This window comes from Chaetodon auriga, chromosome 11 (assembly GCF_051107435.1).
Source record: "Chaetodon auriga isolate fChaAug3 chromosome 11, fChaAug3.hap1, whole genome shotgun sequence".
Lineage (NCBI taxonomy): Eukaryota > Metazoa > Chordata > Actinopteri > Chaetodontiformes > Chaetodontidae > Chaetodon > Chaetodon auriga.
In genome coordinates, this window is record NC_135084.1 from 25,840,562 (window position 1) to 25,860,575 (window position 20,014).

A 20,014-nucleotide genomic window follows, 5' to 3' on the forward strand; every position below is an offset into this window, starting at 1 on the left:
GCAGATGTTGCCCCACCCAGGTCCCTCCTGTGGCTGTTTGCTTATGCAAATGGTCTTTAGTTTAGATGTCTTTGTTCATGCTGTCTCACTGATCACAGGTTAATACTGTGTTTGCTGTGCACACTGAACCACCTGCACGAGCAAAACTGCACCACATACGTTCTGTGTGTGTGTGTGTGTGTGTGTGTGTGTGTGTGTGTGTGTGTGTGTGTGTGTGTGTGTGTGTGTGTCTTTAAGCCAAACTGGTCCCTCTAGTTTTGCTCTGAAATGAAACATCTGGTTCCAGCTGTGAGGGACTTTTCTATCTTAGGCCTTCTGTACAGACCCAAAGGTCTCAAGGTTGGACGACACAGAGACCTCAGACAGAGACACATTAACATAATATTTACAGAGCATTCTAGCAGAGAGCAGATAGGTAAACCCCCCCCGTTCTTACTACTTACTTCTTACTACTAGCCAAGGTCTCATAGATAAACTGCACAGACAGAGACCGGACCAATTCAAGGAGGAATGCTTGAGTTCATATTTTAATAAGGAATTAGGTCAAAGTGTCCTCAGTTGGAGGGTTGGATGTCAGGGCATACGTCAGTAGTAAGAGTTATTGTTTGGTTTTGACTATCCAATACAGTACCACAAATGTAGAAGGTGGGTATAGAGTAGTAGTTCAAGGAGTAGAAAGGAAAACGTGACACTGGGGCCATTAATACATCCCATTAGAAGGGACACCTTCAGAATTTGGTGTGGCACTACCTTGGTTCCCTTGTGGACATTGTGTTGCTCATCAACTTCTCCTTGATGCATCAAGCCTGCAATAAATACTTCTGCACAAGACCCCCACACCACACCAACTTCTCAAATATCTCCTCTGCTGTTATTAATGGAATCACTTTGAGCTCCTCTAATGTTTAGCATTAGTTATTATTCCGTGATGGCATATTATCAATCTATAATAACGTATAAAAATCATCAAGCTGATGGCTTCTTACACAACAGAGGAAACTGAGCTGGAGTGCAGGAGTTGCAGGAAACACAATGCCTGTGGTTACAGCACTGCAGGCACACAATGAACCAGACTGCCCTGGAAAGAGACAGCAACACATTCAGGAGCGGGGGGGGGGGGGGGTGCATGGGGGCGTGGATCCCCGAGGGTCCATGATGATATAACGAGTGGCTGCCTGCTGTTACCTTCACGTCTGTTTCTGCTGTGAGGTTTCAGTTCAGTTTGAACAGTTCGAGGCAGGATTAGTACAGCAAACCTGCACAGGATACTCCTTCACGGGGGGGGGGGCTCTATTTCCCTTCTGAAGTTTAGAAATGTAGGGATGATAAAGCAAATCTGTGGATAACAAACACAAATAAATACAGTCTCAGCATGTCTGGATTTGGGGGTCACAAATCAGAGAAAATGTCATTTTGACCTTTTCTGCACAGTTTGGTTGTTTTATCATTTCCTCGATGAAGAACACGTGGATGCAGACATCCTGGCAGAGCTGCATCACTGTGAGCTCCAACAGCAAAGTGATGTAGCTGAACTGTAAATCAACACGTCTTTTATCCCCTGCTGGAGAAAGTGCACTGAAATGCTGCCTGGCTTGTTAGTACAGCCTGGGGCTCCTCTGGCAGCCACACCCAGACTGACAGTCAGTTATTCAGGTTGAACGGGTGCCTCAGACTGCAGACAAGCTGCGTGCGGCCCGGCTGCGCTCTGCACGACTCCCGGACATCCAGCATGGCTCTCAACGTCCCGGGGCTGGTAGCCACCATCATATTCTACGCGCTGGTGCTCGGGATCGGCATCTGGGCTTCCATCAAATCCAAACGGGATGAAAGCAGGACGCAGGCGAACCACACAGACATGGCCCTGCTGGGGGACAGGAAGATCAGCCTGGTTGTTGGCATCTTCACCACAACCGGTGAGTCTGTGTCTGCGCAGCGGCGTAAACCTGCAGGATCACTGCTGCTTCCTTTATAACCCAGGGTAGTTTTTGTGTTTTAAGTTTGGGTCTTCCTGCATACATTTGTTATTGGCTTTCTCTTTGGATAGTACAGTTCAAATCAGTGAGGTCAGCGCGTGCTGCTGTTAAATGTTGGCGGCATACTGGAAAGTTTGGTTTGGATTGATGTGTCTGAATATTCCTGTGAGTGATGCATACATGTGAATAACCGGGCACAAAAGTAAACACACTCATTCATTCAGTCATTCATTCATGAACCACGTTAGACAGCTTGAAACTGTCTCATTAATCTCTACAAACACAACTTAATATTATCAAGTATTCCACAAATTATTATTATATTATTTGCTATACAAGAGTGGATTACTAGGCATCAGCTTCATTTTCGGGGCTGGTTTTAGCCTGCCAGAGGTTAGAAAAACACACGAGCAGCCTGAAGGTTGCTGGTTTGAATCCCTGTCAGAATGACAGCTGACAGCCGGTCAGTCGTCAGTCGAGCTCCTGGCTTCAGGCCTCTCCAGCTCACGGCTGCATGTCTGCTGCTGAGTGGACTCAGTGGAAGGCTTCATCATCTTTTCACTGGATGAACTTGAGACTCGTCATGAGAGCCAATATCTTCTTGGAAAAGGAAGAATGAGATATTCAACATGCAGCATTCATCCACCCTGCACTGATTGTTTTACAATGAACAGACACATTCATTTGTCGTGAGGCTTTACCTCGAGCAGTTTGCCCTTAAGGTTAAACCAAATCATTACAAATAGTCTGTGATTGCTGTTCTGTCTTATTTGTTTGCTTTAAGTAGCTTTTGACTTATTAGAGAAAACACCTGGTATTGTCAGTTAAATGTAATCAGGTAAGAAATTGTATTATACAAGCCTAATCTGTGCAGAGGGTCTTCTTCAGAGCTCTGATTGAACGAAGAGAAGACAAGGTGGGCAGTGGGCTAACGATAGGTTCGGGTGGACTGAGCCAACCCCTGCCCATAGCCTGTCCACACACATTCACTGTTAAAGCTGATAGAAACGTTTTGAGAGTCTGAGCTTCAGCTCATCGTTTCAGGGTTCTTCTCTGTTTGAGCAGAAGACGACAAGAAAGCAAAAGTTTCTGTGTGTCTCTGAGCTGACCTGAGTGTCGAGCTCATTCAAAGACTGAAAATAAACCATGTGTTTTGTGTGTGTGTGTGTGTGTGTGTGTGTGTGTGTGTGTGTGTGTGTGTGTGTGTGCACACCATGCAGCCACCTGGGTTGGCGGGACCTTCATCATCGGCACAGCTGAGACCGTCTACGACCCAAAGCTGGGACTGATCTGGGCTGTGATGCCATTGGCAGCGACACTAGCTTTCACTGTTGGTAAGATGCTTTTCTGTAAACTTGTATCAGCTTTAAGGTTTGGTGATCTGAAAATGGATCAATGAAGAGAGACATTCGAGCACATGAAACATTTAACCTGTAACGTTACAGTGGCATCAGAGCTGCAGCTCTTTTCTGTTTCTCTTTCAGGTGGTCTTTTCTTTGCTGAGCCGATGAGGAACAGGAAGTACGTGACCATGATGGACCCTTTCCACATCAAGTATGGAGACAGGCTGAGTGGACTTCTGTCTGTGGCACCGCTGCTGTCCGAAATTATTTGGGTGACATCAACGCTGATCAGCTTGGGTAACAGTCTGTCAAACTGCATGCACACGTGTTTTACTGTGTGTGTGTACTTGTACAGCATTTGTGACTGTGTACTTCTTCAGGCAAAATGCTGCAGTACTTTTGTTGCCTCGCTCTCCTGTTTGCCACGTTTGTTAGTGTAGCCTCATTAGCTTTATTATTATTGTTCTTTAATGTTCATTTCCATTATGGAGACACACAGAAGTTCCTCAGAAACATGTCGAGCGTGCTTGAACGTGTCTCTGTATATGCGTGTTTTTTGTTTCTTTTGAATGTGCATGGAAACCGCATGTGTGTTTCATAGGAGTAACAATGAGTGTGATCCTGGATTTGTCCTACGCCGTGTGCATCTGGATCTCTGCTGCTGTGGCCATCACCTACACCCTGCTGGGAGGTCTCTACTCTGTGGCCTACACAGACATCATTCAGCTCACTCTCATTTTTATCACCTCGGTAATTTGTTAAACCTCATCTGAGTTAGCGTGGACTCACAGCTGTCACAGTGACGTCCATAGAAACATCAGATGAATCCTGTTCTGTCATCTTCACTTGTATGCACCAGACATCATTACCTGTTAAACCAAAGACATTCCCAGCAGTCTCAGCTATACTTAGAGCTGATGATCAAATGCCACCATTTAGCTCTATGCATAGAGTATATGCATGTGCAGCTGCACAGAGCTGTTAGCTGACCTGTAGCCTCTAGTTAGACTGTGAGGTATCTGCTTTTAAAGGACATCCACATCACTGTTTAGAGGTGACTTTCTTTGGCAGAGCAGTGCCCTAAGCCACTGACAAAGCTCTCCTTCTATGTGTGTATTGATTGTGTGTGTCTCCTCAGTGGTTGTGCGTCCCTTTCCTCTTCATGAATCCCGCCTCCGTTGACATCACCACCACGTCTTTCAACCACACCTTCCAGGCTCCCTGGGTCGGCACTCTGACTGCAGACAGAGCCTGGATGTGGATCGATATCTTCTTACTGCTGGTAAGGTAAAGAAAAGGTGTGTGGTAGAAGTGAGATGAGCAGCTGAGGGAAAAGGTGACTCAGTAAATGACTGAAAGCACAGAATTAACCCCATGATACCTGCTGTGTTCCCATTTAACGTGGGACAGATCTTACTGCAGGAACTGCAGTCTCACCTCAGTTTGTTCTCGCTCTAACTGTGGCAGTTAAAGTCCAACTGAAATTAAATTGCATGTTTTCATGCTTACAGCTGTGCTTCTTCTCCTTTGACGTGTCAAAACGCTGCTGTGATAAAGTCTGGTACCATCATTTCTTTGTTTAGGCTAATGAAAAACCTTTTTCCACAAAGTCAGCCAAACCACTTCATTTGTTATTCGCATGAAGCAGCAATCTCTCGTTCTTTGTAAACATTTCCTTTTTCCTCCAAGAGTATAGGAGACCTCGGTTTCCAGGACTTCCACCAGAGGACGCTGTCAGCCTCTTCCTCAGCCACGGCCAAGTTGCGATGTTACGCTGCAGCATTTCTCATCCCCACGTTTGGAATCCCTCCTGTGCTCATCGGGGCTGTAGCTGCGTCGACGGGTAAAGCAGCAGTTTGAAATTTAAACTGGATTTGACTAAATGCAGAGAGGTGTAGTCATCGTCACATCCATCATATCTGCTCACACCTGTGCTGCGTTGTGGCTCTGCTAGCATGGAGTGATTCTTAGAAATACACCTCTGTGTTTGACACTAGCTGCTCCTGCACTGTGTTCATCTAACACGTCAGTTTGTCTGATTAATCCTCTTCTGTTCTTTAGACTGGAACCTGACCTCGTATGGTTCTCCACCTCCGTTTGAACGAGGTCAGACAGGTCTGATTTTACCCCTCTCCCTGCACCACCTAACCCCACCCTACATCTCCGTCATCGGCATCGGCGCCGTGGCTGCTGCCGTGATGTCATCGACAGACTCTGCCCTGCTGTCTGCAGCCTCCATCTTCTCCTCAAACATCTACAAGAAGATCCTGAGGACCAAGGTAAACATGGAGAGAAGAGGGTAAAAGGTGTAGCCGCACTAATCCATCAGTTAACAGATGGAGATGCTGCTGTTAGTCTGTTACTCCAGCTGGATTTCCTGGATTTCATGTTGTGTTGAAAGTGCAACAAAACAATTATACAAATAAAAAGGACGGCATGAATGAGAGGAGTTTGGAAAGATGTAAAATCTAATCTGTCAGTCTGCTGCTGGCCTCATTGTCTTCCTCTCTCTGTCTCTTTTCTCTGTAGGCCTCAGAGGACGAGCTCCGGTGGGTGATCCGTATCGCTGTGGTCTTATTCGGCCTGGCCGGCACATCGCTCACCTTCCTCCACACGGGTGTTATGGCTTTCTGGGTCCTGGGTGGAGAAATCGCCTACATTCTGATGTTCCCACAGCTGGTCTGCGTGCTCTTCCTCAACATCTGCAATGGTTATGGTGCCACTCTTGGCTTCCTGCTGGGGTTTTTCTTCAGACTTCTGTGTGGAGAGCCTTTGATAGGGCTACCACCCGTCATACACTTTCCAGGATGCACCCTTGAGGATGGTGTTTACATTCAGTACTCCCCTATCAGGACCATCTGTATGCTGGTCACGTTTGTCACCATATTGCTGGCGTCCTGCCTGGCGTCTCTGCTCTTCAATAAAGGACTGATACCTGACAAGTGGGACGTGTTTGACATTAAAGTCCAGCATCCACCACAAACACAGATACCAACAGACGGTACCAACAGCGGTGACAACCACAACTCACAAATGCTGCGTGAGAACGGCGGAGCCTCAGATCCCATGTTGGAATCAACTTGTTGAAATTCATCAAAGTCAATGATGCAACAATGGACGCCATGTTTCTCTGAAGCAGCCGGAAGGACTAGAAGAGGAACTTCATTGTGTCTTGTGGAGAATGATATGGTACAAAGAAAAATAAAAGTCCTCTGTATTCATATTTAATGTGTCTATACCTATATTTCAGCTATATATGATTATTTTGTGAGCATTTACTGTATTTATCACTTCAAACCTTGTGTATTATCTATTATCTATTCGCACTCACTTCCTTGATTTGAGGTGGTTGAAACTTTAAAATCAGCCAATAAGCGAATTTCATTGGCTATTTGAACTGCCAGTCATCTGCAAACTTAGTTGTGATTGGCTCAATCTTCACACAGAAGAAGAGAATGAGGCTTTATTGGCTGCTTTGGATGATAGGGTTCTGTGGCGGATCATGATTGGTCAAGTGAGGAGTCATTTAAAACCTGAGGCTATACAGAGTCACTGGAGACAAGATGGCGCCAATCTGCATTTGTTTCGGGAAGCTGAAACCCAGAAGAAGAGCGCATCGCCTGCTGAATTGAAGGAGAAAACATGTTTCTGTGGATTATTTTCATGTTTTGGACTAAATATTTTTACCACAATGGATCCTCTGGACCTTTGTGGATGTTTCCAGACTGTTTTTTTGTGAGTGTTATCGATCTGTGGATCAATGAGAGACATCAGAGGTGAGTCGCCTCAATATTGTGTCAGTTTTAAAATTGCTGTCTGTTGTCGGCGTTTATTAAGCCTCCTGCTGTGAATGTGTCTTAAAATCGTTTGCATCAATCGATTCACGAGAACTTCAGCTCTCTAACAATGTATAATATGACAGTAAATGTGAACGTAGCGTTTGTGTTAATAGGCGAGGAGCCGTAATATCTCCTGTGGCCCACAGGTGGGCCACTGGAATGTTTCCATTCAGGGTTATTAACTGTTACTCACAGTGACACAGAAAGAAAAATGTTAGAAGTGAAATGAAAGTCTTAGTCAGCACGTTTCACTCCCTTTCCATTCACACTGAAACTGTGTTGACTTTGTCAGAATCTTTTCACTCAGATCTTTTCTTTCAACCTTTGTTCACACGTTTACCATTTCTGACCATGTAACTATCCTCACGTCAGTAAACACAAAGTAAACAGTGAGTGTACATTGTTGTGTCCCATCTTCAGTGAAAACACTATAAACTAATGGAAGCGAATGAAGCTGCGTCCTCCCCGACCGGACTGACTCTGGTCCATTACAGTTTATCATGAGTCTGAGTTTTGCTTTTATCACTCTGAATTCAGGATTCTTCTTCATATATTTCTTTGGCTTAAGAGTGTGATCTCTAACACTTGCACAATAATGTCACCGTAGTGATTAAGAGAGAATATTATAGATAAAATAAACACCACATAGCCCTCCTAGACTTTTTATGTACTTGTGGGATTAAAACTACAGCTTGAAATCAGTGAGGTGCTTTAGTAACGTCACTTGGGCCCCAGTTTGAAGGGCTGCTTTATTGTCTTTAGTCCACCAGATGTCACTGTGTTGGCTGAATTCAGTGTCCTGATGCTTCAAATCTTTTCTCAGCACAAACTGGAGCAAAGCCCATACTGTTCAGCTCACCCTGATTCTGATTGTCCAGGTGTTATTTGCTCCACTGCTAAATGGATTCTCTGGAATCCCATGACAAACGTCCTGCTGACATTAGCATGTAATACATCCACAAGCACGTCAATAGAAACTAAAAAAAAAAATTCAGAGATTACGTCAAAGGAATGAATGCGTATTTGTGGCTCACGTCCTCGAAGAGGAAGTGTAGATTAACAGGAAGCTGCTGCCTTCTATTACTACATCACTTATCCCTGTATTTACTGTTCGGATGCAGAGGACAACACATCAGAGCTCAGTGTAGGGAGCTCATTAAGGTGGCATCCTACAGCTTTTAAAGGTATTTGCTTTATTCTAATGTAGAGATGAGTGAAATGAATGTGCATTAATATTTATATGGACATATAAAACTAAAGAAACAGCAGGTCTTGATCTTGATCTTGAGGTACACTGTATTATGTGAACTCTCACTTCGTGCTTTAGTTATATCACTGAACAAAGTTCAGGAGATTAAAAAAACTTGCTCCCTTTCCATAAACTGATCTCTTAAACAACAGGTTTCACACCGAAAAATGGAAGATTTCAATGTTAGCATCAGCACCTCACAGGAGAAAAACCCTGAAGACTTCAGCTACATCGACTGTGATTACGGCAACATTAGCTACATCCGCTGTTATTACAGCAACATCACGGCTGACTATGAGTACAGCGAAAAGGTTACGTTCATCATGCATGTGGTGACACGCGTAATCATCTGTATCGGCCTTCCTTTGACCCTCGTGGCCATCTATGCTGTCCATTCTCTGGTACATACATTACCACTGAAATTTACAGTGTATGTTATCTGTGTCATGTGTCTGTCGTACAGTCTGGCTGCCTGTAAAGGATCTTGATCTGGCTTGGGGGGCCAGGTGTCAGGGGACATAAAATACTCGTCAAGTTAGTCTGTCAGAACAGCTTTCACAGGATCATAAGGAATCAAGGAATGTGAAATTTTGTCACCATTCGTGTCGTGTCTACTGACCTTGTTCAGCTTTTCCTTTGTACCACCATGGGGTTGATGTGTTTGGTTTTTAGTGAAATGTCTTGATAAATATTAGATGGATTGCCATAAAGCATTATACATACAGTCATGGTGTCAGGAGGTTGAATAGTGAAAGATCACCAGGTCAAACATTTTAATTTGTCCAATACTTTTATGACTAAATACTCAGAACTAGTGACAAACGACCAGATCTTAGCGTGTTAACTTGCTAAACTAAGATGGCAAACATGTCAAACAACCTGCTAAAGTCACAGAGCTGAGTTTACCTGAAACTCACATTTCTCTGGTTTAACAAACCGCTTGTTGTCCAAGAGTCTCTGCAGCACCTGCCTGATGTGCAGGACGTGTTCCTCCATGTTCTGGGAGAACATCTGTTCTTCCTCCTCTGATTCTAAGCAGATGGTTAGAGAAGATGGGGCCTCCCTGGAGATGCTCGAGAGCCAAACTGACAAGAGGCAGCGGTTACTTGTTTTTAATGGTTATGTTATTGATACCGTGAACATCAATGAATGGACAAGGAGTCTTACCTTTCTTGGAAACAAAGAGGAAAATAGTGCCAGGGGGAGAAGAGGAAGGACAGATGATACCAGCTACCAATGGGCCCTGAAAGTGTTTCTCCATAGCTTCTATTTTATGACGAGACAGATTGTACAGAAGGTCAATGGCGCCATCATGAGGATGAAGCAGAGGCAGAGGAAGAGGATGCTGTTGACTGAACACCTCTCCCAAGTCATAGAAAACTTGGACAATGGGAGAGAGGTCTGGGACTGGGTTGGGAGGGCTGGCAGCAGTTCTGCCTGGAGCAGGAGCTGACTGAAAGCAGGAAGAACAGCAGAATGACCTCCAACTCACGGCTTTGGGAGGAGGTGGAGTTCAGAACGTTAACAGCCGCCTGTTTACTTTTCGTAATGTTTTCCTGCAGGTGCGAAATGATCACGTGGCTCCGATCTACGTCATCAACCTTCTCATATCTGACGTCATTCAGCTCTGCGCCTTGATCTTTGTGGAGGCTCGAATTAATTGGGAGACACTTCACATTGCATATTTCATTCACACTTGTGGTGTGGCGGCCAGTGTTTCCTTCATGGTGTGTATCGCCGTGGAAAGGTAGCTATCAGTCAGTGTGTGTGTCACTAATTCCATGTCTGATCATTATCTTACTACACTGATCTGCAGCTCCTCAAAGACTGTGTGTCTGTCATGTGTTTCAGGTATTTGGTCGTCTCCTGCCCACTGTGGTACCGCTACAAACGATCCATCAGGACCTCTGTGGTGGTCTGTGTCCTGGTCTGGGCCTTTCCTCTCGTCTGGCTCCTCATTTTCCAATTCTGGGTTAATTTTAAGGTCATAAATTTCCTCTTCAGCGTCTTCCTCCTCCTTCCCCTCCCAGTGTTCATATTCAGTCTGGGTGGGACCCTCAAAGCCCTGTCTGCCAGCCGTATCCCCTCTGATGAAAAACGACGAATCGTGGGAATTTTGGTCCTGGTGCTGCTCATTTACACGCTGCTGTTCATGCCCAGAATCATCTGCTTCCTGGCAGGCAGAGTCAGATATCTTGATCCATTTGACATCCTGTCTTTCTTGTTTGTCAAGTTTAGTCCTCTTGCAGACTTGTTCCTGTATGTTTTCATGAGGGCGGGGATCATAGACAAGCTTTTGGCCGCTGTGTGTTGCTGCAGAATGGACAGTAATGATGCCAACATATAAACAGCATGAATGATGCATCGTTATTCCCAAATCCTTATTTTGGCTGAAGTTTGTTTAACACATTGAAACATCTTAAAAAGTCTTTTTTTTTTTTTTTTTTTTGGCTCTCATGCACATTTTCATTTAGCTGTTTACTATGTAAGTAATGTAAGTTTTATTTTTGGTGTTTTAGTGATATGGTGTGCTAGTTTTTAGCAGTATGCATAAAAGTGTAAATCAATTAAAAATCTGTTTCTATACAAAAACGTGAATGTGTGCCTTTGACTAACTTACTGAATTAAAACCTGATAAATGAAGGTAAGCCCAACCCTACTGCTACCATGCAGGGAGGTATCTTGCATTTTTTAATTTTACAAATTGTGATTTCATACTTTTTTCAGATGATATGGGGCAGACATTATAAATCGTGAGGGACAGTTACAACAGGTGAGATCAATATGCTTCAGTAAAGGCTCGGAAAGTCTAGCGTCCATGTCTCCGTTTGAAACTTTGCTGATTATCAACTGAGATCTGCAACCTAACAAGTGAACAGTATTTCCAAAAATACCATCCTAGCTCTATTAATACTTTGGCTGTCTGATTAGCTGATATGACAGCTGATACATGAGACTGGTATTAAACTGGTGGTAAAGTTATTGATCCTTTGCTCGAAAATCAGTTGTGTTTCTTTTCAGACCTGAAATTTAAGATATTTTCCAAGAAGCCGACTTCAGGTACCTTCCTTGTCTGTGTTAGATAATTGAGCAGTGATTACATGCATCATTGTACAAATACAGTCAGTGCTGCTTTACAGTTAATCATACTGTACTTATAGTAAATTGACAGTTTCAGGACATTTTGTTCTCATCTTTCTGACTCAGAAATGTGGCCCAAGTAATATTTAGTGAAGAATTAAAGCTTGCTGTGTTTATTAATGTCATCACTGTACATTTGCTTCATGCTCAATCTGAGTAATTCATCAATTTAGATACTCTGAAGTAAAGCAAGGAAGGCTCAGAAATACAGTATTTAATGTGAAACAAAAACTACAAAATATCCATACAGGATTAATGCATAAGTGATTTTAAGTTTCATCAAAAACAGATCCTTCTTCTTTATTAACCACTGCCATTGGCAGGTGCCATTTCAGTGAATGACTTCCTGTCAATAGACGTTACAGCTAATGTTCTCCATACTGCTGATGGGGATGTTATACCAATACACAGTAAAAACAGGAAGGGTGACAGGCCCGTGCCCAACTCTGAACACTGTGAAGGAGTTTCAACCATAATTCCAGGAATGCTGACTAACAGCAGAAAAGCAGAAATAGTGACCACTATTGCCAACGACATGGTATAGTGAAATGAAACCAGTTGGGGAAGTGTGCTGGTGTGCATGTCCACGAAGTTCTCAAAAAAAAAAAAAAGTGAGGTACAGGGAAAGCACGTTTCTGCACGTTTCATCACTTTTCCATTGAAGATAGTGGATTTGTTGAGATGTTTAGCTGTGTATTAACCCACCTGATGTATTTTTTTATGGGTGTCACATCCTTCCCTTTGTCTCCAGCAGGCTGTCCTGGTCAAGCTCAGGATTACAGTGGAGGGTCATTAGCTGATGCAGGTAATAATGGTAAGTTGATAGTTTGGCAAAGACTAACTCATTGACATGGTGTTGAAACTGTTGGTATGTAGAATAGATGTAGGCTTGGTCTTAGTCTATTTCCACTGTGCAGTTACTTCTTTAAATCAACACTACTGTCACCAAACGACTTAATACAGAAAACCTCTGACACTGATTCCCTGAAGCAAACAAACCACATCCTCAAAGACAGATCAGATCTCAGATGTACTGCATAAAGGAACAACATGGAGGGACACTGGCAGGAAACGTTGGTTTAGCCTTCATGCTCAGGGAGAAGTTGGAAGAGATGGTGTGTGTATTTTATCCAGTTTAATTGCACAATAAGAGAAAGATATTTCTGCTGCACTGGTTTACGTAATCATCTTTACTTACAACAGTTAGTACAGTGAGCACAGTTTCAGTATCGTGCGCTATAACATGCCTTATGCTGCTATTACTTGAGACTAGTAGTAGAACGGCATGTCGTTCATGCAGAAGTTGGGCTGCAGGCTCTCGAAGGTGCAGTCGGACGTGTCCATGGCACAGCGGCCGCAGTGGCAGCTCAAAGCCACGGGGTAGGTGACGGTCGGGTCCACGTCGGGGGGACAGTCAGGGAGCTTAAATGTCTTGAAGTGAAAGTCCCGGTACGTGCACACATGCTGGTAAACGTTGCTGAAAGGTATCTTGATGACAGGGTCCTGGAGGGAGTGAAAATAAGGAGGTGAAATCATTTCTGAAGAGTAGAAAAAAATCCCTGTTTGGCCACACATTTATGATTCATTCAGTCATTTCATACTGTCTTAAATGTTGTGTTTCACTTCATGAATATATGTAAATATATTTTTCTTCACTTCATCCTTTTTCTTCACTCAACCCCTATGAGCCGCTTGTCTTTACTACCCACAATACCTTGGTGATGCAGTGGCCGCTGCAGATGGTTGTTTCCACTGGGTGACACCTGGGACAGCCCTCCTTCTCCAGAGACACCGTGTGGTTGATGAGCTGGCAGGGCGGCAGCTGGAAGGCCGCTGATGAAGGAACAAGGTTCAGTTTGGTGCAAATTTGTCACAAACACAGAGTCCCTGCGAGCTGAAGTGTTTGGACCACATCGCTAACGCTCACCTGCATGTTCAACAAACACGATTCCTTCATTTTATTGAAACGTCACTTCCGTTTTTCATGTTATGTACCAACAATTCAGACACTGATGCTCATTTCACATTCAGGGGAAATTTATGTTCCATATTTCCCTGCATTTGTTAAACTTACTTTCATGTATTTTCTGTTTTTTCTTCAGACTTTATCTCCACTTTTGCTTTTCTATATCCTGCCTGTATTGAGCTGAAGAGAATTTTCCTCACTGCTGAATACTCTGATGTCACAGAAAGTCAAAAACTACACTAACATGGGCTCTGGTGGAGGGATGGATATGAATTAAAGCACCCCAAAATCAAACTGACACAAATTAAATATCTATGAAGCTATGGCCAAACAGGCCAAAGGTGTGAGCTCTGCACAAAAGGGATAAATCTGTGTTATTATTCCAGCACTGAGGATTGGGATGTGCGAAATGCAGCCTGTTGTAGGTTAATTTCAGTCAGTAGCTCGTTAAACTGTACGGCCCAGAGTAACACAGGGAGAACAGGAGGAGTCTGAAGGTTACTTAGTTCTCAGGTTTGATGCCAACTTTCCAGTAAAAACATGCAGATTGTTAACAGGAAAATTCTGAAGGAACTGCAGAAATAAAAAATTTACAGTATGACTCTTTACCTGCAGGGGCCAGGGGCCAGATGGAAGATGAGGCTCCCAGAAACAAAGTCAGCATCAAGGGGATCATCACTCTGCTGACCTGTACGGCCGTCATCCTGCTGGAGACCAGGTGGGTTAGTCATCAGTTAATCAATGATTTAGTCAGTGTTTGTATTGATTATCAGCTCGTGGTTCATTTGTTATTATCTATCTGGTGAGTTATTGTCCTGGACAAACATCCTGAGGATGTGGATGTTTTCTGTTTATTATTTCCCTGATTGTATTTGTTTATCGTATGTCACATGCTTCTGTGCACCAATCAGGATTTACCAACAAGTCAATCAAAGTACGCTGACAGTTGTTTGTCTATGCTGTCAATCAAATCTGACCAAACTGCATCCAGCATAGTCGTGATAAAGCAATAATTTTGTGTTTGTTTTTGGCTGTCAAACTCTTTAAAGTTAATGCTTTTTTTTTTTAAATGTTGACTCTGTTGCTTATTTATGCAAAGATATATAAAAAGGCGTCAGTATTTCTGCAGTTTAATATAGATAAGGCCAGAACTGTTTGAGGTGTTCTGATATATAATTTTGATAATCTGTCTACCAATTTCTATGAGTAGAAATAACATTTGGTTAGTCCATATCTTCTACTTGTGTTCCATTTTCAACTTTAATTCATCAGCAAAGTGCCTCTAATGGAGTATCAGAGTGACCTCTGACCCTCTAAAGAGTAAAAACACAATCTGGCAACCCACCGGTGAAACATTAATAACTGATCTGATAATCATGATATTTTCTGTTCTATTCATAACTCTGTATTTTAAAAAGTCCAGTTTAATGATGCTTCTGCACACTTTCACCACATCAAGACATAAAAATGAATAATTAGTATTAGTTAAACAGAATGAATCGCCTGGTGGTTGTTGTGTAAAGGAGCCCAGCTTACCTCTCTGCCGTCTGCAGGTCGTGTGCTGAGGCCGGCGCTCCTTCTCAGCCTTTATACAGCACAGAGGAGCCTGGTATCCAGGATGAAACTCACTCTTATTGGATGTCAACCCTGGTTACCAGTTTCAGTTAGAAGGTCGAGCGCAGAACAGTTTTGACCTGAATCTGCTCAGGGGATTATTCTCTTCTCTCTGGACCACTTTTACATCCTGTTAAATACAGAATAACATGGTATTAGAAGGAGCAGCAGGAGGTTCAGGGCCTCACTCGGGAGGGAGGGAGTTTAAACTAAAATGTCAGTTTGGCAGCTTTTGTGTGGACTCGTTAATGAATGCACACAGCAGGATTCACAAATGCGTTTTGGGCTTTATATAGAAATGACTCACCACATAAGTATTTTTAAATGCACTCAAAATATGTCATTGCATATAAAAGTAAAACAAATCCACATATAAAAAAATAAGGTTCACAAATGTATTTCTGGCGCACACTAATATTTCTTGTTTTAAATAAATGTAGTAGAAATCCACTTATGTATTAAAGGATTTTAAACTTTGTTCATGGGCTGATTGTCCTCTTTGATGCTGGACAGCTGAAAAAAACTGTGCCATCAACAGTGAAAAACAAAAAAAGCTCCTTTGGTGAGTGGATGAAGTTGTTTTTATGTGCCACATTTCTATTAAAATAAGATCAGGGAACATACATGAAGGAGTTAACACTCGCTTTTAACAGCTGTATCGGTTGGTGTTTAACTCTCCAGTCTGAATACACATCCTGCAGGCTCCTAAAGGATATCTTTATATGACCGCAGAGGATGAAGACTTTCAGAAATAATCTGCTGCTGCCGGTGAAATAATCCAGTTTAATCAGTGTGGGATCACTGTGACACGCCGACTTCCTCCTGACTATTTCTGACTTTGAGCCTGTCGTTGAGAGAATGTGGGTTTTTTTAATGGGTTAAGGTGACACAGTATGACTCAGTTTTCCTGTTTGTGACAAATGAGCACACTTCCAAGATTCAACCTTGGGATTTCAGTTTCATTTAATCAAACTGTGTAATGCTGATATCTTTTCCAGGGCTCCCTTGAAAAATAAGACTTTGTCATCTCAATGGGACTTAAAGGTTTAACAATAACAACAATAATAATAACTACTTATTTTCCATATCTGTTGCCTGGATCATAGTGTAAAACTTGGTAGATTCCAGGGTGGAAATTTCGGTTGCAGAGGCAAATTTATGATATTTTAAAATGTTTTACACTATTTTTGTGCTGGGCAAAAGCAGCACTTAGATTGCAGGATTTGTAGTTTAACCATTTCATCATTAGCTTATTTGGAGGAAATTTTGCTGTCAAGAACATGTAATTGCATCTCGAAATAGTGAGCAGCAGCACCTTTATAAACCCAATGTAAATCATAAATAAAACAAACTGTTTGAATAAAGTTCTTTTCAAAAACAATAAAAACAAACATACTAATACACAAATTGGAAAAAAGAGGAAAAAACACAACTGGAGAACAAAAAAATCGTCCTCTGATATTTTTTAATTTAAAGAGAGTAGAAATCAAGATGTTCATCAGAACCAACGTCAATCGTTTGCTATTTCGAGTCGGACACAAATAGCGGTCGGACGTAGTCGGTTAGCACAGCGCATGCGTGAAGGACAATATGGTTACGAAAACCGTTCTTACATGAGAGTTTTGCTAAGATAAACTGAGTGCAAACTTTGTCCACGGACAAACATTCGCTGGCAATGGCAGAAGAGGAGGAGACGAAGAACAAGGTAAGAGCCCTCGGTGACTTTACGTCGAAATAAAACATTTGAAATGGAAGAAACTCGATAGCTTTCAGTGTTTAGAAGGTCACTGGCAGTTGTTAACGTTTAGAAACTGTTGACCTGCTGCATAAAGTTCTCATTGTTTCGTTTGGTGAAGTCGTGTTACCTTAGCTTACTGAGATTTTCATTTAACCCAAAACCTTAGTCTCATTAACCTTAGCCAACAGCTAATGTTAGCCAACAGCTAATGTTTGCTCATAGCTAATGTTAGCCCACAGCTAATGTTAGCCCACAGCTAGCGTTAGTCCACACTAACGTTTAGGTTAATGTTAACGTCACGTTAAACAGAATCCAACTGTATCCCAAGTCAACATGAGCTAAGTTGAAGTACTGTCGCTACCTGAGCGGCGACATTAGTAATCGAGTAAATCCGGATAACTAATCGCTGTCTGTTATCTGAAATGTATTGGGCTAACCAAACCCCGTTCAAATATTTGATCATTAAAGATTACCTCATCCCCGAAACGAGACTTTCTGAAACAGTTATCATTAGTGAAAAGATTGCTGAATTTTTTCTTTTGGAAAAAATCGGTTAAAAGATCATTCACTTAGAAGCACTGGATTTCAGTAAAACATTGAAAACATGTCAACCCATTCGCTGCCACCCAGTTGCAATCGTTACACTGAATTGAAGGGAGTTTTGCTTGGTGAAGTGATGAGATGAAACCAAAGATTTTGCTCAGGCTGATTTATGGATTTGTTATTGTTTTCATGCATTAGAATATCATCTGTACATTTGCATTCAGTGACAAACAGTTTCCACTATGTTATTAGGAATTCACAGTAGGTTTCAATGTCACTTAATTCTGGAGAAAAAGTCACATTTTGTCTCTGTCTTTGCCCTTCCCGTCTGTCTGTCCTTCAGGGTTTCAGGCTGCTGGGGATTCTGGATGTCCAGAGCATTCCTTGTTCCAGAGAAGCCATCCTGCATGGAGCGGGGGGCTCGTTAGCTGCTGGCCTGCTTCACTTTCTGGCCACAAGTGAGTCTAAACTGTGTTTGTTTGTGTTTGTGTGTTTGTCTGGACTTAATTAACTTTGTTGTCTTAGAAGAGAAATTGTAGATCTCTAAAAATCAAAGTTATATTTAACATTTTGTTGCACAACAAACTATCCAAAATCTCTTGGTAACTGCTGGTGTAGCTCTGACCTTCAGGAATTTCACTTTGATGTCTTTGATAAATCAGATGCAAAGTCCATTTAGAGAGAAACACAAACTTTTGCAAAAAGGTTTTTGAATTTTGGACCAAAAACGGATCATTTTCCTGACAAGGACAGAGGAGGTTATTTTATGTACTGTGGGAAAGTGTGTGTGAAGTGTTTGCGCTGTTGTCTGCAGGTCGGGTGAAGAGGTCTTTTGACGTGGGATTTGCAGGTTTCATGCTCACCACACTCGGGTCCTGGTAGGTCTTTATGTTGGCTGACTCTCCATCCGTTTCTTGTCTGATCAGAACAAACACTCTCCTGGATTTTTTCCATCCGCTCTGCTGTGATTGTAACAGAAACCCTGACACGTCTCCATCTGCAGGTTTTACTGCAGGTTTAACAACGCAAAGCTACGTGTGCAGCAGAGGATGATCCAGGGCAGCATGCAGAACAAGTTGGTGTATGAAGGGACGGCTCTAGACCCCACCAAGAAACCTGCAGCAGAAACGCCATCAGGACCCTCATGACCCCCCCCCCCTCCCGGTCCGACAAAGACTCAGTATCCGTGTTGGGGTTTTGTTTTTGTTTTTTTTCTCCAAAGTCTGACTTCAGCTGCTGCAGTGGTGGAAGGAATTGAAGCTATTTTAGTGTTTTAGTTTTGCCATCCAACATTTTAGGTTGAAATCTAAATTATTAAGCCTCATTTCCACCGCAGGAACTTTCCCCAGGGACTAATGCGTTTCCACCGCACGGACCGAGGCCTAAATTAAGCTCCAGGGACATTATTTTACCTTCCAAAAAGGCCCTGTTCAGAGGCAGTACTTTCTAAAGAACGGGAATTTTGGGGTCTGATGTATAATCTTGTCTGGTCTTTGGAAGGCGGTGGAAACACAGACACCAGTGGACTGAAGACACCGTCTAGCTCATTGAAAAGTAGTTCCTGGGACTAAAGTTCTGGGTGCTTTGGGTGGATATGTGGCTTTAGATCTCATAATCCAAGCTGTTGTTCAGTGGATCCTTAAAGGTTTAATATTTTCTGACTGATGTTCCCCAACATGGACCGAGCAAATCCACCTGTAAAAGTCTCACTCCCTGAAACGAACAACACGCTGTGAATTCAGTGATTTCTCTTCCATGCAAACCAACCTGCCACTAAAGAGTCCACACTGAAGGAGCTGGCATGCAGCAGAGGTCCCCACCTGGAGCTTACCTGAGGACATTTTCCTCTTATCTGTCAAAGTCAAAACTCCTGTTGTGACATCATGAATTAGGGCGTGGCCTAAAGTGTAACATGCTTGAAAGTTTTAATCCACGAATGACCGAGCAGCAGCTTTCTGTGATCGAGGCCTAAATCAGCCTTTAAAGTTCACCTGAAACCCAAGTGTTTGATCATTTAGTATTTAAGAGTTGAATATGTGGGAAATAAATTATGTGCTGATGTAACAGTGTGTATGTTTCATCAGTGTGGCTGAAATTGTTGCATCTCTATTTTTCCTCTAAACAACTTCATAATTGCTCAACTAATCGATTAGTGTGTCTGTAATTAGTCACGTTGTGCTCTTTCTGAGCTTTTTCACCTCTGTGTGGTGCGCTGGCCGTCGGAGGATGAAGTGGTGTTACTGTAGGTCTCCCTGGAGAAATGCGCCCACTGTCTGTGACGTTAAACCAGGTGTGGTGGCTGCTGTACCACCAGACGACCAGCAGGGGGTGCTGCACTCTCCCCTCGCTGTTCACTGCATCATCAGGCATCAAGTCCTGCCCCCTGTGTGCCTGTGAGTTTTACCTTTTTAAAGAAGTCCACTGAGGAAAGTGAAATGTGATCGATCATATCAAACAAATTACATTCAAATTCAATCTGATCCAGAGCCTCAAACGTTCCCAGTCAGTAGCTTTAATGATGCCTCTGTGTCTTCACTGACAGAAGGAGCTCAATTACTTCACTCGTCAAAGTGTGTTTGAGAGTTTATTCCCTTTTACAACCAATTTT

The 20,014-nt window shown here is 42.8% G+C and overlaps 4 protein-coding genes across 4 annotated transcripts; 3 read left to right on the forward strand and 1 right to left on the reverse strand.

Moving 5' to 3' along the window:
• Positions 1-1,729: 1,729 nt before the first annotated feature.
• Positions 1,730-14,152, forward strand: LOC143327884 (high-affinity choline transporter 1-like). The gene is made up of 10 exons (XM_076742485.1): positions 1,730-1,913; positions 3,194-3,307; positions 3,458-3,613; positions 3,918-4,066; positions 4,455-4,598; positions 5,006-5,159; positions 5,378-5,595; positions 5,846-7,092; positions 12,297-12,359; positions 14,127-14,152. Exons 1-8 carry the CDS (start codon positions 1,730-1,732, stop codon positions 6,401-6,403), a joined length of 1,677 nt encoding a protein of 558 aa, XP_076598600.1. The 3' UTR covers positions 6,404-7,092; positions 12,297-12,359; positions 14,127-14,152.
• On the forward strand, positions 8,266-10,844 carry LOC143327890 (uncharacterized). The gene is made up of 4 exons (XM_076742491.1): positions 8,266-8,339; positions 8,557-8,805; positions 9,967-10,151; positions 10,256-10,844. The coding sequence occupies exons 2-4, from the start codon at positions 8,572-8,574 to the stop codon at positions 10,749-10,751; spliced, it is 915 nt and encodes a 304-aa protein (XP_076598606.1). The 5' UTR covers positions 8,266-8,339; positions 8,557-8,571; the 3' UTR covers positions 10,752-10,844.
• On the reverse strand, positions 12,505-15,173 carry lhb (luteinizing hormone subunit beta). Its single transcript, XM_076742490.1, has 4 exons — positions 15,048-15,173; positions 14,121-14,218; positions 13,260-13,378; positions 12,505-13,048 (listed from the first exon to the last, which is right to left on the reverse strand). The coding sequence occupies exons 2-4, from the start codon at positions 14,212-14,214 to the stop codon at positions 12,815-12,817; spliced, it is 447 nt and encodes a 148-aa protein (XP_076598605.1). The 5' UTR covers positions 14,215-14,218; positions 15,048-15,173; the 3' UTR covers positions 12,505-12,814.
• Positions 15,174-16,673: 1,500 nt separating this feature from the next.
• On the forward strand, positions 16,674-19,470 carry cox20 (cytochrome c oxidase assembly factor COX20). The gene is made up of 4 exons (XM_076743136.1): positions 16,674-16,830; positions 17,750-17,864; positions 18,221-18,284; positions 18,410-19,470. The coding sequence occupies exons 1-4, from the start codon at positions 16,801-16,803 to the stop codon at positions 18,552-18,554; spliced, it is 354 nt and encodes a 117-aa protein (XP_076599251.1). The 5' UTR covers positions 16,674-16,800; the 3' UTR covers positions 18,555-19,470.
• Positions 19,471-20,014: the final 544 nt, after the last annotated feature.

Bases quoted from the DNA above. Each gene is read 5' to 3' on its own strand.
- LOC143327884 (XM_076742485.1), top strand. From the start codon at position 1,730: ATGGCTCTCAACGTCCCGGGGCTGGTAGCCACCATCATATTCTACGCG. The intron at 4,067-4,454 runs GTAATTTGTTAA...GTGTCTCCTCAG, and splicing joins CTCTCATTTTTATCACCTCG to TGGTTGTGCGTCCCTTTCCT. The intron at 5,160-5,377 runs GTAAAGCAGCAG...TCTGTTCTTTAG, and splicing joins GGCTGTAGCTGCGTCGACGG to ACTGGAACCTGACCTCGTAT.
- LOC143327890 (XM_076742491.1), top strand. From the start codon at position 8,572: ATGGAAGATTTCAATGTTAGCATCAGCACCTCACAGGAGAAAAACCCT. The intron at 8,806-9,966 runs GTACATACATTA...GTTTTCCTGCAG, and splicing joins TCTATGCTGTCCATTCTCTG to GTGCGAAATGATCACGTGGC. The intron at 10,152-10,255 runs GTAGCTATCAGT...CATGTGTTTCAG, and splicing joins GTGTGTATCGCCGTGGAAAG to GTATTTGGTCGTCTCCTGCC.
- lhb (XM_076742490.1), bottom strand. From the start codon at position 14,214: ATGACGGCCGTACAGGTCAGCAGAGTGATGATCCCCTTGATGCTGACT. The intron at 13,379-14,120 runs GTAAAGAGTCAT...TTCCTTCATCAG, and splicing joins CTGGCCCCTGGCCCCTGCAG to CGGCCTTCCAGCTGCCGCCC. The intron at 13,049-13,259 runs GTATTGTGGGTA...CACTCCCTCCAG, and splicing joins GCGGCCACTGCATCACCAAG to GACCCTGTCATCAAGATACC.
- cox20 (XM_076743136.1), top strand. From the start codon at position 16,801: ATGGCAGAAGAGGAGGAGACGAAGAACAAG. The intron at 16,831-17,749 runs GTAAGAGCCCTC...TCTGTCCTTCAG, and splicing joins AGGAGGAGACGAAGAACAAG to GGTTTCAGGCTGCTGGGGAT. The intron at 17,865-18,220 runs GTGAGTCTAAAC...TGTTGTCTGCAG, and splicing joins GCTTCACTTTCTGGCCACAA to GTCGGGTGAAGAGGTCTTTT.